General features: G+C 42.4%; 1 protein-coding gene across 4 annotated transcripts in view; it reads right to left on the bottom strand.

Moving 5' to 3' along the window:
* LOC127639840 (phosphofurin acidic cluster sorting protein 2-like) overlaps positions 1 to 18,863 on the bottom strand; it is a 94,826-nt gene that overhangs the window by 38,030 nt on the left and 37,933 nt on the right. For all 4 annotated transcript variants that reach the window (XM_052122113.1, XM_052122115.1, XM_052122114.1 and 1 more), the window contains exons 2-5: positions 18,597 to 18,684; positions 14,131 to 14,220; positions 13,625 to 13,750; positions 10,368 to 10,530 (exon numbers count right to left, since the gene is read on the bottom strand). In XM_052122113.1, coding sequence (XP_051978073.1) covers positions 10,368 to 10,530; positions 13,625 to 13,750; positions 14,131 to 14,220; positions 18,597 to 18,684 — 467 coding nt within the window. The remainder of the gene's footprint in view (positions 1 to 10,367; positions 10,531 to 13,624; positions 13,751 to 14,130; positions 14,221 to 18,596; positions 18,685 to 18,863) is intronic.

The raw sequence follows: 18,863 nt of genomic DNA, 5'->3' as shown, positions 1-18,863 counted from the left end.
ATAGACGAACTTGGGTGAACTCGCGTCCAATGAGAGGCGTCTGCGCGCTTACTGCATCAAAGCCCGCCAAAATGGGCGTGGCTAGAGTGCATATAAGCATAGTTCGTAGGCTGGAACCCTGATTTTCATCTCTTCAGCGAAGCTCTTCGCATCTCTGAGCTGTTCGAGGGGCATCTAGCAAGCTTGGACAGCGCTCGAAGAAGCCAGCCGTCTTCGCCACCTTCAGCCATCCTGCGAGCTACGCCATCCGGCGACGTATCCTTTTTTAGAGAAAGCTAAGTTCCTCAGCGAACTTCACAAAATGAGTATCGAGCGTCTTTTTAAAGATGCCTCGCACTTCCTGCGGCTCATGCCGCGCTCCTCTCAGCACCGGAGACCGCCACCTCACCTGCGCTCTCTGCCTGGGACGGGAACATGCAGAGCTTGCCCTCGCTGACGGCGGATGCGAACTCTGCGAGGAGCTTCCGATGTCGACCCTGCGGGCTCGACTCGAAGCATGCAAAACCGAAGCCGCCGCGCCGCCTTTCGTTTCGCCGCGCAATAAGAAGCGCCGCTCCCAAAGGCTGCCGGAACCGGTGTTAGAAGCGACTGCCTCGCCGGAGCCTCTCCCTCGAGTCTCGCTTTCACCCTCCCGCCCCCGGGACAGCGCAGTTGCCGCCGAGCGGCCGCACAGCTGCCATCTGGGATGACGAGGCGGAGGATAAGGGTTGCTGTTCCATCATGGCTTCGGACAGCGAGGAGTGGTCAGGCTCCCAAGCCTCCTCCTCGGCCCAGGAATCCAGAGGATTCGGTAGCAGCACACCTTTGCCTGCCCTCCGCGAGATGGCGGTCTAAACCGGTGCTCCCGTCTAGGCCTGCAGAACTACTTCCGCCTGTGTTGGCCGCACCTATGCCGCCGCCGGCCAAGCCACATCTGCTCTGCATTCCATGGCCGTCTTACAGATCCTCCAAGCGGACCTGCTTCGAGAATGGGATGAGAAAGGCGGACACCCAGAGGCTGTTTCAGATCTAAGGAGCGCGACGGACAACACGCCGCTCTCTCCGTCCGGTCTCTTCGGTTCCGCGGTGAGTGGCATTGTTGACCGTTTCACGGAAGTCCAGAAAGCCACCCAAGCCATGAATCTCTTCCTGCCTCGTCGCGCTAGCTCCTCTGCAGGCCGCCCACGTGACCAGCCTCCTGCACGAGCCTCTTCACAGTGCCCAGCTCAGCAAAGCCAGACTTTTCAGCGTCGACAGGGCGGCCGCCCTAGGTCGCGCTCAGACAGCCGCCACAGACCGCCGCCCCCCCCGCGGGCCTCAGCCTAAGATTGCGTTGAAACCTGAGCAACCAAAGTCCTCCTAGCTTTGTTGAGAAAAGGACGGCTCAGTCCCGCCGCAGCCGGACAGCCGTCAAAGCTTCGCCCTCTGTCAGTCCCCTTCTCTCAGGCTACTGCAGTGGTGGATTCAGCAGCCAACAAGCCGGTGATACTGCCCGCTTGCCTGCACTCAAACGCCGTTTTCAGGGCGACCCAAAGAAATCTTGTAAAGAGCAAACATGCCTTATGTGTAGAAAATGTGCCCACAATCCAGTGTTCACCCCTACACACAAGCATTACACTTCCCGTGTTCCTATCAGAGCCCACTCACATAAAGCAGACACAGCCCGCTCGAGTGTTAGAGTCAATAAACGCGCTCACGAATACGTGCCCGTGCCCCTTCTCTGGCCGCTCTGTCACACGACCAGCCTTGTGTAGAAAATGTGCCCACAATCCAGTGTTCACCTCTACACACAAGCATTACACTTCCCGTGTCCCGATCAGAGCCCACTCACATAAAGCGGACACAGCCCGCTCGAGTGTTAGAGTCAATAAACGCGCTCACGAATACGTGCCCGTGCCCATTCTCTGCCCGCTCTGTCACACGGCCAGCAAACACTTCTCTGTATGTAAGTACCGTGCCCGTGACTATGCTCGCGCATCACTTAACAGATGTGACTCTTTCCCCATTCACCTCAATCGGGAAGTCACTCACAGAACAGCCTGTCCCTGCTGTCTGCGAGCAGTCATGCATAAGCACAGTAAGCGCGCTCACACATTCTGTTCAGCAAGCTGTGTGCGGCAATCAGGGCGATTTGGCCATTCACCCTCTAGCGTTACGCTTCAAAGCATGGGAAGCTATCCCAGGATATCCAAATGGGTGTTAAGCACAATAAAACAGGGCTATTTGCTACAGTTCGATCGCCGCCCTCCCCGCTTCAGAGCGTGGCTCGAAACTATTGTGAACACGGAAGCAGCCTGCATGCTTCGTTCAGAAATAGCAAACCTTCTGTGCAAAAGGGCCAAAGAGAAAGTGCCTTCGCTGAGTGAGTCGGGGTTTTACAGCCATTATTTTCTTGTTCCCAAGAAAGACGGCGGCCTCAGACCAATATTAGATCTCAGGGTTTTGAACAAGGTGCTTGCAAAAAGACCGTTCAAAATGCTTACAATCAGGAAACTCCTCGCGCATACGCGCCAGGGGACTGGTTTATCTCTCTCGATCTGAAAGATGCCTATTTTCAGATTCAGATAAATCCCGTCACAGGCCATTCTTGAGATTCAGCCTGACGGCCAGGTTTATCAATACACCGTCCTTCCGTTCGGCCTGTCTTTAGCACCCGTACTTTCACGAAGTGCATGGATGTGGCGCTCGCACCCCTGCGGAGTCAGGGCTTGCGAATTCTGAACTATTTGGACGACTGGCTGATTATGGCACAGTCACATACGGAGCTTCTGTCTCACAGAACAGTTCTCCTCAGCCATCTGAACAGTTTGGGTCTTGCAGTCAATTGGACCAAGAGCTCACTACAGCCCAGTCAGGCAATTTCCTTCCTTGGAATAGAACTAGACTCCGTGGCAATGACGGCTCGCTTATCTTCAGCGACTAGCCGCGTCCTATCAGATGAACAGCCTCACGCCTCTGAAAAAATTTCAGAGAGTGCTAGGTTACATGGCCTCAGCCGCAGCAGTACTTCAGCTGGGTTTACTGCGCATGCGCCCGCTTCAGCATCTTGCCGGGCTTGGGCCACAGGCCGCCAGCCGATCAAGGTGACTCAGACCTGTAATTCGGCTCTGCAGCCCTGGACAGTGGCCGAATGGTATCAGCGGGGAGTGACGATGGGAGCTGTATGTCGCCGAAAAGTCATCTCGACAGAAGCGTCCAACACGGGTTGGGGCGCGGTCTATATATACCTTTATTTAACCAGAAGAAAACTCGTTGAGATTAAAAATCTCTTTTCCAAGAGTGTCCTGGCCAAGACAGGCAGCAGCACAAATAACAAAGTTGCAGACATAAAAAAAAAAAAAAAAAACACATAACATATAGCATAAACATAAAACATAGAAGCAAGGATCATCCAAATAATTAATCATAACAACTACAGCCAGTATGTGTAGCCTCTATATCATTTAAAAGTAAGTTAAAAGCAGCCAGTGAAACTGGTTCCTGAAGATTTAAGACATTTTGCAGTTGATTCCATGCGCTGGGGGCGCATACATAAACGACCCTTTTCCCATTACAGTCTGGACATGAGGGACGGACAACAACAATAAGTCCTCAGAACGAAGACAATATCGTCCTGTGCCTTTCTTTTTAATATAAGATTGAAGGTATGGGGGAAGCAGACCAAGAATACCTTTATAAATAAGAATATGCCAGTGATTATGCCTACGGGTGGACAATGCTGACCAACCAACATGATCATACAGAGAGCAATGATGGGTAAGTGCTCTAAAGTTTGTGATGAACCTAAGGGCTCCATGGTAAACAGTATCCAACAATTTCAAGCATTGAATGGATGCATGCATGTATATAACATCACCATAGTCCAGCACTGACATGAAAGTGGCAGCAACAAGCCTTCTTTTTGCCTCAAAGGAGAAACATGACTTGTTTCTAAAATAAAAACCCAGTCTTAGCTTCAGTTTTTTCACCAACTGCTGGATGTGAGGTTTAAAGAGAGAGAATCATCAATTAGAATACCAAGGTATTTGTATTGGGATACAGTCTCAATCTCGAAGCCCTGAGAAGTCAGTAATGGATGGAAGGTTTTGTAGCTTAGATTTCGCATTAGAAAACAACATAAGTTTAGTTTTGTCGTCATTCAAAACAAGTTTTAAGTCAAACAAGGTAAATTGTACAGTATCAAAAGCAAGTTGTAGCTGACAAAGAGCTTGGTTTGGAGTGGCAGCAGAGCAGTATATCACAGTATCATCGGCATAGAAATGAAAATTTGCGTTGGAGACATTTCGATCAAGAATGTTGATGTATAAAATAAATAGGAGTGGTCCCAGCACTGACCCCTGGGGCACACCCTTGGATATACTAAGAGTGCTGGAGGTGAGACCATCTACTTGTACGCTTTGTGTTCTACCTGATAGATAATTTTCAAACCAGCAAACTGTTTGTTCTGACAACCCGACACTGAAAAGTCTTTGTTTTAGTATTTGGTGATCCACAGTATCAAATGCTTTAGATAGATCAATAAAAAGAGCTGCACAATGTTGTTTTTTATCTAAAGAGTCAATGAAATCATTTACTACTTTTAGTGCTGCTGTAGTTGTGCTGTCTTTTACGAAAACCTGATTGAGAGTTAGACAAAATATTGTTAGTAGCTAGAAACTCTTTCAATTGTTCGTTTACCAGAGTTTCCATAACCTTAGCCAGGACGGACAATTTCGAGATGGGTCTGTAGTTGTTTAAATCTGTTGGGCCTCCCCCTTTTAACAGAGGAATAACAAATGCAGATTTCCATAAAAGAGGAATTTCGTTCATGTCCAGAGAGAGATTAAAAAGATAAGTCAGAGGCGGTGCAATAAAATCTGATGCTAATTGTAGAAAGTAAGGCTCTAAGTTATCAGGACCAGGTGATTTTCTAGTGTCTAAAAGTGTAAGGGCTTTATGCACTTCTGAAACTAAAAATGGCTTAAAACTAAAGGAGTTACTAACTGGATTATGTCCATGAGTAAGACCTTTAGGGTGATTCTGATGCGAAGTGTTGAGGGAGTCAAACAATGAACCAGAGGCAATAAAATGCTCATTAAAACAGCCAAGAATTTCAGCCTTATCAGATATTTTACGTGAGTCCTTAAGAATACATGGTGGCAGCTCAATGCCAAATTTATTTCCAGCCAGTGATTTAATCGTCTTCCAAAATTTTAAGGGGTTATTTAGATTGTTTGAAGATTCTATTAGATAATGGTCTGCTTTAGCTTTTCTAATAGCAACTGTGCACAAATTGCGCAGTCTCCTGAACAGTAGCCAATCTGAGTCCAGGCCCGTTTTCCTGGCTTTTGCCCAGGCTTTATTGCGCTCGTGAAGAGAGTTGGCTAAGTCTACAGTGAACCATGCATTTTTACGGCCTTTTACTCTATATTTTTTGAGGGGTGCATGCTTGTCAACAATTTCTTTAAAACCATCATGAAAAACTCTCCAAGCATTTTCAACATCAGCAAAAAGATACATTTTATCCCAATCAAAATAAAATAGGTCATAGAAAAACCCTTGTTCCGTAAAATATTTCATGTCACGCTTAATGATGATATGTGGCTTGGTTTTGGGAATTTTGGTGTTTCTGACTGTAGCAACAACACAGTGGTCACTAATGTCGTTTGCAAACACCGAAGCTGCTGAGTATCTACAAGGAACATTGGTTATAATAAGATCAATTAACAATGATTTTTCTGGACATTTCAGATTAGGTCCAGTAGGGCTATCGACGAGCTGAAAGAGGTTTAGCGAGTCACAGTAAGCTTTAAAATCATCAGCTACTGGATGTAACCAGTTCCAATTTAGATCTCCAATGACTACAATCTCATTATAATTCAGACCTGATAAAAGCTGCATTAAAGAAGGCAGAGCATCCTTGACAGCTGAGGGTGTCCTATAGCAGCCAACTACTGTAATGTGACGAGTCCTAGAGACCTCAAGATCAAGAGCTAAGAATTCAAATTGCTTACTCACTGATTTGGATACAAGCACATTTACACTAAACTTACTTTTGATATATACTGCGACACCCCCACCCTTTTTGGGACGATCAGTCCTATATACAGTATAATCATCAATGCCGATATCCTTATTCAGAACAGATTTGTTTAGCCAAGTTTCTGACATAACAATTACATCAGCATCAGTTGAGAGTGCCCAAATACGAGTCATATCCATCTTTGCGAGCAAGCTGCGTATGTTCAAGTGAATAAAACCAAGACCAGCCCTAGATTTAACATCATCAGGGGTATTAAAACTTATAACAGAGTCTGGGCCTGGATTGGGTTGCACATTTCCTGAAATCAACAGCAACAGAACAATTAAACACCTCAACTTAATAGGTTTAAGTGATTGATTAGAGGATTCTTCCTAGAATGTAATTCTAGTACAAAGCTGCGAAGGCAGCTTTCAGAAAAAATTAAATTATCTTGTAAGGCCATTACACTGATAAGACAGGCCAAGTCCACAGCGTCAGAGAAGAACAGAGGCAGGAGTAGTGATTTAGTGTCCGACGCACCAACTGATGTGCACGTCCCCCAGCATATTGTGGCAGTATTTAAAAGACCTGCATAGGAGTAGTTGGTCCTGTGAAGGCTTCCACACATTTCGCTCAAGGTTAGCAAACACAATACAAAAAAGGGCAGCGCCATTTCGCGTTCCGTTTCTAGTCGATGCCTTAGTGATCCAGTCCAGGTTTTTCTAACCTCCTGAGACAGATGATATTGCGTCATGTCACATGTAAACAGGAAGTCAACCCAATGAAGCAGTGCTGTGAAGAAAGTGATTCAAAATCAGAACCAGTCGGGGTTTAAAACAATAGGCATACAATTTCAAGCACAAGTCCTAAAGGCAAGAAAAAAGCACTTCACTTTGTCGTGAGACGTTTAGACTCATAAGACTCAAACGGCGTGTCTGCGATCTGGCTCCGTTGATAGGATACAAGTTCCTCCCTAACCGGGCGATCCAAGTCATCCAACACGGCAGAGAGTAAGTTACAATTCAGTTGGATCCAAGTTCAATGTATGATGGACTGGTTCCTTTATACACCATTGATTATGAATAAATGATGATTACAGAAGATGCCCAGTGTATGTTAGTCCCAGCACAGATTACTGTAAACCACCTGCAATGTTCGTCTGTCAGATTAACTATCGATTTACAGTTTAGAGACAGTGACCTAGAGACAGCACTATTGAGAGACAATGACATTGATTACAAATCACACAGACAGAGCTGAAGACGAGTGGAGACATGCTGCCATCTTGGTTTGAGTGATAAAACAGAGATATGGTCTGCGAGGGCTCTCCGGTTTTTTTGGCCTATGGTCAGTTCAGGAAAAGCTCCTTCACATAAATTGTCTGGAAATGATAGCGGTCGAGTACGGTCATTCAGGGTCACCACGTCCTGGTCCGTTCGGACAACAGATCTGTGGTATCCTACATAAACCGTCAGGGCAGTGTCAGATCCAGGAACCTCTTCCATCTGACGAAACGCATACTGAGTTGGTCCCAGTGCCACCTGCGCTCGCTAAGGGCGACGGACGTGCCAGGCCACCTGAACGACGGCCCAGACAGACTGTCCAGAGACAATATTCCCCCAGGGGAATGGTCCCTACACGCTCAAACAGTCCAGAAGTTATGGCGCATATTCGGCAGAGCAGAGATAGACCTCTTTGCGTCAGAAGAGAACTCTCACTGCCCAATATTTTTCTCGAGCGAGGACGCAGCTGGCCCAGGACTGGCCCAACCGCCCGCTTTACGCCTTCCCTCCCGTCTCGCTATTGCCACAGGTAATGCAGAGGATCAGGAAACGCGTCACTCGGTGCTCCTCATAGCCCGCGTTGGGAGAATCAGACATGGTTCCCGGAGCTTACGCAGCTGTCACTGACAGCGCCGTGGCCCATCCCAGTGAGAGCAGATCTCCTCTCTCAAGCTCGCGGCACGATCTGGCATCCCCACCCAGAGCGCTGGGCGCTGCATGCGTGGGTGATCAACGACTACCCGTCGCTCTGCCAGAAGGGGTAATAAACACCATCATACACACTAGAGCCACTTCCACGAGAAGACTCTATGCATCAAAATGGTCTGTGTTTTCAAAATGGTGCATCGACAGAGACCTGGACCCACGGACATGTGGGGTGTCGTCGCTGCTCGTGTTTTTACAAAGAGCTGCTGGATAAGGGCAGATCCCCATCCACGCTCAAAGTGTATGTGGCAGCCGTCGCGGCGTTCGCTGAACCCCTGCACGGCCTGTCACAGGGAAAAAAAGAGCTGGTCATCCCCTTCCTCAGGGGAGCTAGAAGGATGAACCCCCCGCACCCCCCGCGCCCCCCATCGGTTCCTATCTGGGATCTTTCTATAGTTCTCGAAACTATGAAAGCCCCCTTTCGAACCGCTTCAATCTGTGGATTTGAAATACCTTTCACTCAAAACCGTTTTCTGACTGCCCTGTCATCAGTCAAGCGTGTGGGAGACCTTCACGGCTGTCTGTCAGTGCTGCGTGTCTTGAGTTTGGACCAAGTGACTCCAAGGTCATTTTAAAGCCTAGACACGGCTATGTTCCCAAGGTGATCGGTACTCCTTTCAGAGCACAGGTCATTTCCCTATCGGCACTGCCAGCATCCGATAGCGACGCGACGCCAATCTCCTTTGCCCAGTCAGAGCACTGAGATTGTATACTGCGCGCTCCGCCTCTTTCAGGCGCTCTGAGCAGCTTTTCGTTTAGTTCGAGGGCGCACCAAAGGTCTCGCCGCCTCGAAACAGACACTGTCTAGATGGATAGTGGGCGCTATTGCTGCCGCATACTGCGTCAAAAGACCTGCCATGCCCGTTGGGCATTAGGGCTCACTCCACTAGAGGCATGGCCTCATCGTGAGCATGGTCCAGCGGGATTTCCATTCACGACATATGTGTGGCAGCGGGCTGGGCTTCCCCTCCACCTTTGTCAGATTTTATAATCTGGAAGTGCCCGCCCTGCAGGCAAAACTACTAGCGGTTTAATACGCTACAGCTCCCCTGGTGAGCTGCACTGATGGGACTCATTCCACACAGACCGGCACCGCCGCTCTGTCGTTCCCTTCCCACAATGTGCTTATGTATTACACACACACTGGCCCGCACTCTTGCCGGCCAAATATTATTTCCCCACTCACAAGGGCTCCCGGGTCCCCTCACCCCGGGGCTCATGTAGTGGATGCTTGGCAGCGCGCGGCGTTGACAATGGGTTCCCGTGAGCGTAAGCTAGCTTGCATATCTGAGAGAACCTCTCATAAGAGAACGAATCGGTTACCTAACGTAACCTCGGTTCTCTCTAGACGAGGAACGAGTATTGCGTAGCCGGCGTGCTTCGCGCCACGGCGACTTTCGCTTCATTCAATGAAAACCAGGGTTCCAGCCTCACGGACTACGCTTATATGCACTCTAGTCACGCCCATTTTGGCGGGCTTTGATGCAGTAGCGCGGACGCCTCTCATTGGACACGAGTTCAGCCCAAGTTCGATCTATAGGCTGCAGCAGTTGCCGCAGAGCAACCAATGAGCTCGCTAGCTAGCCTGCTCAAGGTCTGCAGTTGCTGCACTGCGTTGACAAATGATACAAAATTAAGGATAATTTTTTGGCTTCAATATCTCAGAAAAGATGAATCTTTCCCGTAGCGTAAGCTAGCTTACGCAATACTCGTTCCCTCGTCTAGAGAGAACCGAGGTTACGTTAGGTAACCGATTAGTTTTCTCCAACATTGTGACTGTCTCGTCTTGTGTTTGTGTGTGCGGGTTACAGTTCCCGAGGGGAACTCTTTATTGCTGTTTAATGCAACTGCCCATTAGGATCTGATAGTTAATGTAATAACTGTACAAAAAACCACTCACTGATTACGTTCTCATTATGTGTTTGCTATAGTTTTTAGGTAAGTGAACACAATAAAATCATACTATAATAATGGCGGACATGTTCAAAACATTTTTTGTTGCCAAGAATTTAAGGTATGTGCCTTACAGGAGTTGACATCAAAAACAAACCTACCCTGAGAAAAAACTAGCACCTGCCTCCCCTGTATATTTATTTTTTTACTATGTTTTTTTCAGATTTCCTTAATTAGTATTTTTGTATGGTTTTTCAGTAAAAAAGAGAAAAATATATTTACAGCAAAAATAATATACCTGAGCAGCAAAATATATGAAGACTTGTTTTCAGAGAATATATCTTGAATCAAGTCTTTTTTTCTAATCCCATTGGAAAATATATTTATTTTTTGTTCTCCAAGGTACTTTAAACAATGTCCAAAATACCATAATCATACCAAGTTATATATTCCCTTTAAAGTCTCATTCTAGTCTTTATAATGCTTTGATACAATCTGGGAGTCACCTGAAGCTTTGGCCTTTGTCTCTGGCTGTCCGCTGCCGTCTTCAGGATCAATAGGTTGACTGGACAGTGAATACACGCTTAGTTCTGCAGCACGCACTGATGCTTCCTTCACATTACTATGGAGACCTAGAATCTGACCTCCATCAGTCGGGTGCTGCATCACCTTTAAACATAAAACACAAAAATAAATGACAAACAGACAAAAGTGTCTGGCCTTCCTGTTCATGTTGTGCAGTTTCAACTACGTCTATGTACTACGTCTCTGATCTCAAGGCTTTTTCGCTCTACGTCAAGGTTGCATTCAATTACCCATAATCAACTGGGGCAATTGGGACTCTTGGGGCTTGAGTCTCTATTGAATATGGTGATGGTGAAGAGGAAATTGAAACTTGAGGGGGCGAAACTGTCATGATTAATTGCAGCCATTTTCTGAAAGTTCAGGAAGCTTCAAAGTTGAATAAAAAGTACCAGTAGGCCTACGCTCATGTGAAGGCAAGTGCACATACTGTACATAAAATACACACATTCTCCTAAATGTTTGACCTTTTCAAGAACATTAGATAAATTAGTCAGGGTCGAGTGAGGCACTATTCTAACGATTATTAACTTTGAGTGGGCCCCAAATGGAGACGATTTTGCAAATGCAAAAGAGAAAGGTTAACATTCATTCCTTTCCTCTGAAAGAATATCCACTATATTATTCTGAAAACTCAATCATGTTTGAGCTCTGATAAGTCATTGAATACTTTCTAACCTCTTGCAAAAATTATTTGCAGCAAATATGCAGTTGTGGAAAATCCATGCCAAAAATAAATAAATAAAATAAAAAATAAAAACTGTTTGCCACAAATATCACAAATGTTTGCAGCATTTCACTGGTAGTGGTGAACTTGCTGAGTCTAGTCAAGAATGTTTTTTGTTAGACAAACAGTTCTTCAATGAGCTTCCTGCAAATCTCATGCATCTCAAACATTTTGGCAAACCTTTGGAAAATATAAAAAATACGCCACTGCTGGCAACAGTTCTTTGGCGAACCATTGGCAAATATTCAGTGAATTTCCACCACTGGCAAAACGTTATTTAGCAAACCTTTGGCAAATATCAAGTAAATATCTGCAACTATTGGCAAACAGTTCTTTGGCGAACCTTTGGCAAATAAACAATTAATATCTGACACTATTAGAAAACAGTTCTTTGGCGAACCTTTGGCAAATAAACAATTAACATCTGACACTATTGGCAAACAGTTCTTTGGCGAACCTTTGGCAAATAAACAATTAATATCTGACACTATTAGAAAACAGTTCTTTGGCGAACCTTTTGCAAATAAACAATTAATATCTGACACTATTAGAAAACAGTTCTTTGGCGAACCTTTGGCAAATAAACAATTAATATCTGACACTATTAGAAAACAGTTCTTTAGCAAACCTTTGGCAAATAAGAAGTAAATATTTGCCACAATTGGCAAACATTTCTATGGTGAACTATTGACAAATATCTACCACATGCAAACAGTTCTTTGGCGAACCTTTGGCAAATAAACAATTAATATCTGACACTATTGGCAAACAGTTCTTTGGCGAACCTTTGGCAAATAAACAATTAATATCTGACACTATTAGAAAACAGTTCTTTGGCAAACCTTTGGCAAATAAACAATTAATATCTGACACTATTAGAAAACAGTTCTTTGGCGAACCTTTGGCAAATAAACAATTAATATCTGACACTATTGGCAAACAGTTCTTTGGCGAACCTTTGGCAAATAAACAATTAATATCTGACACTATTAGAAAACAGTTCTTTGGCGAACCTTTGGCAAATAAACAATTAATATCTGACACTATTAGAAAACAGTTCTTTGGCGAACCTTTGGCAAATAAACAATTAATATCTGACACTATTTGCAAACATTTCTTTGGCGAACCTTTGGCAAATAAGAAGTAAATATTTGCCACAATTGGCAAACATTTCTATGGTGAACCATTGACAAATATCTACCACAGGCAAACAGTTCTTTGGCGAACCTTTGGCAAATAAACAATTAATATCTGACACTATTGGCAAACAGTTCTTTGGCGAACCTTTGGCAAATAAACAATTAATATCTGACACAATTGTCAAACATTTCTATGGTGAACCATTGACAGATATCTACCACAGGCAAACAGTTCTTTAGCAAACCTTTGGCAAATAAACAGTAAATATCTGACACTATTGGAAAACAGTTCTTTGGCAAATCTTTGGCAAATAAACCATTAATATCTGACACTATTGCCAAACAGTTCTTTGGCAAACCTTTGGCAAATAAACAATTAATATCTGACACTATTAGAAAACAGTTCTTTGGCGAACCTTTGGCAAATAAGCAGTAAATATTTGCCACAATTGGCAAACATTTCTATGGTGAACCATTGACAGATGTCTACCACAGGCAAACAGTTCTTTAGCAAACCTTTGGCAAATATATAATATTATTAGACATCAGTCTGGTTTTAAAAAAGGAAACTGAACAGAGATTTCCCTCTTGTTAGTAACTGTAACCCTGCGACTGGCGTGAGCTAACTCCAAATCATCTGTCCTCATCCTCCTTGACCTGTCTACTGCTTTCGACACAGTGAACCACCAGATCCTCCTGTCTACCCTCTCCAACCTAGAAATCACAGAACTGTGTTTGGATGGTTGAAGTCATACATAACAGGCAGATCCTTCAAGGAATGTATCTTGTGCGCAACCTTCTATACTACTCCAGCTACACTGAGAACAGTATTGTTGACTGTCGTATGACAAATTGCTAGCTAATTTCCTAATTTGCAAGTCACTTTGGACAAAAGTGTCAACTAAATAACTAAATATATATGTAAAATGTTACCATCTTTGATTTTGAATGGGAATGACAACGAGGCTGTGAGGGAAAGTCTCTTCAAAGGCACGAAAGGTGCGTAAAGGTGTTTAAAGCTGTGTAAAGCTCCTAGATCACATCTGATTTTCCACAAAAATTTGTCTGGAGTTCTTTGTATACTGAATGCTCTTGGACATAATTTATCAATGTTTTGTCCGTGGAACTATCCAAAAACACTTTAGACTGCGGTACAGCCCATTGAAGAGACTGTAAGTCAATCTCTCACAGCCTTGTTGTCATTCCCATCAAAGATGACGCTAATGTGAATAAGGTCTATGGCCTGTCTGAAAGAGGTCTGACGGATCCGGACAATGGTTTGATCGAAGTGAGTATGTGATTGAAATTCTTTTACCTCAGCCATATTAATGACGCCAACAGCCAGCGTCTTGTAGCCCAGAATCGTTCTGTTTTTATAGCGTTTCCTCCTCTGAAGCATGATCTGCAGCCGGTTGGCATCTCTTTTCAGGAAGTGTGGGTACTACAGTGAGAGAGTAAGACATTACATTATTTCAGCGTACTGTTCCTTGAGAACAATTTTCCTTGAGATTTAGAAGAAACATAGGAAAAGTGAAAATGACATTTGATTCTTGATAAGAAGAAGGTTCTTTGCTGGTCCAACTGTGAGGAACCTTTATTTCTAAGAGTGTATATCCAGATGTACATTTGTATAACTGGTCTATTGTATAAAAGTTGTCTATACATCTTGTATGCTATATTCCAAGTCTTCTAGAGTCAAATGATGAATGCTTTGTGTGAGGAAACAAAAGTCATATGGGTTAAAAACAAAATGAGGATGAGTAAATATTTTTACTATGTAAAATAATCCTTAAATAGGTCCAGACCACATCACTGACCCACCTGTAGAGAGAAGGTGAGCTCAAGGTCTGTTTCCATGAGGCCGCTGGGTGGAAGCATGTATTCATTAGACCTCAGGATGCGCTTTGAGCCCTGACAACATGAACAGACAACAGTGTTTTATCTCATCTTGTCTCTTAGAAACACACATTAATTACAAATCACCACAGATAACTTCTCAAGCAAATCAATTTAATCTTGGCGAGACTTTAAAGCAAACATCATAAATAAGCCCACACAGTCCCAAGGCTCGGTGTAAAATAATAATCAATGTGCAATGTTATGATGTCAATGAAAACTGTCTGATAGTCATACATTGAAAAGTCGCCAGTATGGCTTGACAATTAAAAGATGAAATAAGACAGAAAATTTCTCAAGAACTCAGTTTAGTTCTTTTCCATCATCAGGGAGAACGGTTCTGAACTCAGTGAGTTACGATAACTGTAGGCCTATTTCCAATAGAACACATATTGGTATGGTTTGATCACAAACAAAATTAAGGAATGTGACTTCTCTGGTGGTGATTCCTCTTAATGATTCAGGTTGCTTAACAGTTAACTTAACAAAACTTTTAATACTTGATTTAAGTTTTTCATTCACTAAAAATAACCAACAGTAAGAGTCATTATTCAGGATTCATTTGTTCTGGAATGGGGCTACACTGATGTTTTGTACACTAGATTCAAAATAAGCAACTCATAAAAATTTGTTCGGGAATAGGATTACTTTGGTCATGCACAATGTTTCAAGCCGTAGATTCAAAAGAACCGGCTCGCAAGAGTCATTTGTTTGGGAATCGGACTAAACTGGTCGCACTGTATGTTTTGTGTCTTGAATCAAATGAACCGGCTCATAAGAGTCATTTGTTAGTGAATCGGACTACACTGGTCACACCGTATGTTTTGTGTCTTGAATCAAATGAACCGGCTCATAAGAGTCATTTGTTAGGGAATCGTACTACACTGGTCACACCGTATGTTTTGTGTCTTGAATCAAATGAACCGGCTCATAAGAGTCATTTGTTAGGGAATTGGACTACACTGGTCACACCATATATTTTGAGCCTTGAATCACAAGAACCGGCTCATAAGTGTCATTTGTTTGGGAATCGGACTACACTGGTCACACCGTATGTTTTCACCTTGAATCAAAAGAACCGGCTCATAAGAGTCATTTGTTCAGGAATCGGACTACACTGGTCACACTGTATGTTTTGTGACTTGAATCACAAGAACCGGCTCATAAGAGTAATTTGTTCAGGAATCGGACTACACTGGTCACACTGTATGTTTTGTGCCTTGAATCACAAGAACCGGCTCATAAGAGTCATTTGTTCAGGAATCGGACTATATTGTAATGCTGTATATTTTGCGCCTTGAATCACAAGAACCGGCTCATAAGAGTAATTTGTTCAGGAATCGGACTATATTGGTAATACTGTATATTTTGCGCCTTGAATCAAAAGAACTGGCTTATAAGAGTCATTTGTTTGGAAATTGGACTATACTGGTCACACTGTATGTTTCACTCTGAAGATCCAATAATGGTGTTGCAAAGCCACTGAATGGAGCACAGGGAACACAGTCTTGAGAATAGTAGGATGGTCGGTTCATATTGGCAGAAAACTGCATATTAAAGAACTGTTAATGGAACGGTAAATCATGAAAATTATTTGGTTTTGGTATTTATTATTTTAGAAATAAAATTCCTGGTTTCCAACCCTAGAAATTGGTAAGACTTAATATTATTTGTATATAAATACAGCTGAGTAAAATTTGAAAAAAATCAACAGTAAATCTGTTTATTTCTGAAAGTCAATTTCTGGATTGACACAAATCTTAAGAATCTTTAACAATTATGACAAACAAGTATTTTAAGGATATGTCCACACAAATCTTTTTTTGTGTGTTTCCAAACCTCAAACTCATCCTAACCTCATCTTGAAATATGCAGTAATGGAGAGCATTTTCAAAACATTCTGATTTTGGCTGAGAAAAAATGCCATTCTAGAGTGGATGAGAGGTGTAAACATATCAAAATCTATGTGTTTTTAAATTAAAACATATTAGTATGGACGTGGCCTAATTTTAATAGCACAACCTTAATTATGCTGATTTATGTTAATAAGATGCAATCTATGCTAATCTTTATTAGATTATATAGAAATTATTTTTAATCCCTATTACACTCAAATCCACCATTTGATCATCTTTTGAGAAATGATCGATGCAATGTCATTTAAAAATGTGAATATTTGTAAAAATGTGAGATAAAAATGCACATTCGAATGCTTAAACTGTGCATCAGAATTTTAGATGTGTGCCAAGCACTGATGATGGAGGTCTTTTTGTGTCTTGCTCTATTATCAGCATCTCACAGCATAAACAATGCATTTTAAAACCCTGTGTAAGGCCATGTCCACACTAATACATTATTGTTTGAAAATGCATTTTTTTCTCTACGCTTTAGCCTTCTGTACAGGCGTTCAATTTCGAGAAGAATGAAATATCTTGATATCCCCGTGTTCTGTTACATTCTGTTGAGCTCTGTCTAGTGTCCTGTTTGAACAGTCCTTATAGATCGCAACAGTGATCGCAAAAGTTTTTCAGGTGTCTTGGTTCCAAAAGTATTTTTCCCATTTACTGTCACCATAGGGATTTCATAAAAAACCTTAATAAAAGAGTTCTAAGCCAAGAACAAAACCAACCAGCCCCCAAGTAAATCACAACATTACAAACTGTGATTTGAACCAATAAGGTATTTGAACTTCAGAGAAAAAGACAAAAGGACTGAGACTGCATCTAAAATCTCGGCTGCATCATTCATGTGTGGCCACTGCAGAGCTCTTTTGCCGCACTTTGTTGGCTGTGATTTTCTGATTGGTGGATCAGAACCACTTCAGGATTCTATTCAAAAGCAAATTCAACTCTGCTGGTTCTTGAGTTCAAAACAAAAAGAGAAAGTGAATGAAAATGTCTCACTCCACTAACAAGTTCTGAGAAGCGGAAGAACTCTGAATGGACCATCCGGCTGGTCTTCAAAGTGTTTATTCAAGCGGACACTTCAATGAGCAAGAGCAGAGATAATGAGATATCTGTCTGTCTGTCTGTCTGTCAGTGTGTCTTCCTTTCTTTTGAAGAACATGAGTTATTTGAATAGCTAAGATGCAGCTTTAGTTGTATAGTAAATCTTTAATTTCCACCGTCTGATAAAAACCCTGTGAACCAGATAAAATCTTTTCTGATGTATCAGGAAGCTTTGATGGGTGGATGAAACCGGTGCAGTTGATGTTATCTAAAAGAATCAGGTCTAATGTTGACAGAATAACTGACAGACTCATTTAATGGTTGGAATGTAATAAGAATGTGTATGAAAAAGATGTATAAGAGATCACTTTAAACATCACTGACACACTGATAGCTCCTCTTTTACTCCAATACTAACAAAAGTATCATGGTAATATCATGTCTTTTTGAACATGTACCATGGTATTAGCATGTTTTCAGCATAGCATCATTGCAATACCATAGTATTTTGGACATGTACATGTATTTATTGTATTATCATGATTTGGGCATATTTCCATCATACTATTATAGTTCTTGTACATGTAATATGGTAATCATGTACTGTTATAAATGTACCATGGTAATACCATAGACTGGACATATATCTTTGGTAATATTATGGGTTTTTGGAGGCATATTACCATCGTAATACCATTGTTTTTGGACATGTAATATGTTAATTATGTATTTTTATATATATATGTGCCATGGAAATATCATGTTTTTGGACACATGGTAACGTATGTAAGCCATTTTTGGACATGTACAATGGTAAAACCATGGTTTCTAGACATGATTACCAAAGATGACTATATATATATATTTTTTTTTTTTTCTTTTTACATACAGTATTACCATGGTAATTTTTTAGACATATAACATGTTAATATTGTGTGTTGACATGTACCATGATATTACCATGTTTACTTATTTTTTTGCTTGTTTATGAACAATGGCAAAATCATAGTTTGGACATTCCCATAGTAATGTCATATTTCTTGGACATGCACTATAGTGGTAACATTTTATGAATTAGGGCTGGGTATTGCCAGCCACCTCACGATATGATACTGTACGCATCATGATACATATGTCACGATGCAATATATTGTGATACATCTCAATATCATTTCCTCTTTCAGAACTAAAGTGGCACGTGAGGAATGCTAAGGGCTTCAAGTGCTCTGAATTTACCCCTCAATTTTTCCCACAATGCACCGCTTCAGCCCCCCCACAGTCTTATTGCAGTCAATCCCATCTTTCCACTGAGTAAGCTGTCGTCTTGGCAACAGCTCTGTTACCACGGTGTGTTGTGTAAAGCGACACAGTAACACTCCAGCACATCTCAATCACAGCACAACACAAACACAGAACTACCATAGTAACATAGTATTGGTTTACCTGGATCTTGACAGCAATCACCACAGAACTGAGCTCACGATCCAACTCTTTCAGAACGATTAACTTCTTCAGTGTCAGACTACACAACCTGAGAGACAGACACAAAGAGAGAGACAGGGTTATTAGGTGCCATTTACAAGTCGTCTAAATCAATGGTTCAAAAAGTCCTAAAGTAAAAAACTTTGTCATATTTATTTGCTTATTGGAGTAAAATTCAAAGCTAAATAAAATAATACATTTTGTTTAACTTTTCAAAGCTGGTGTTCC

Source organism: Xyrauchen texanus, chromosome 48 (assembly GCF_025860055.1).
Source record: "Xyrauchen texanus isolate HMW12.3.18 chromosome 48, RBS_HiC_50CHRs, whole genome shotgun sequence".
Classification (NCBI taxonomy): Eukaryota; Metazoa; Chordata; class Actinopteri; order Cypriniformes; family Catostomidae; genus Xyrauchen; species Xyrauchen texanus.
The sequence above is the reverse complement of the archived record's forward strand: the minus strand, read 5'-3'. Positions and strand labels throughout refer to the sequence as shown.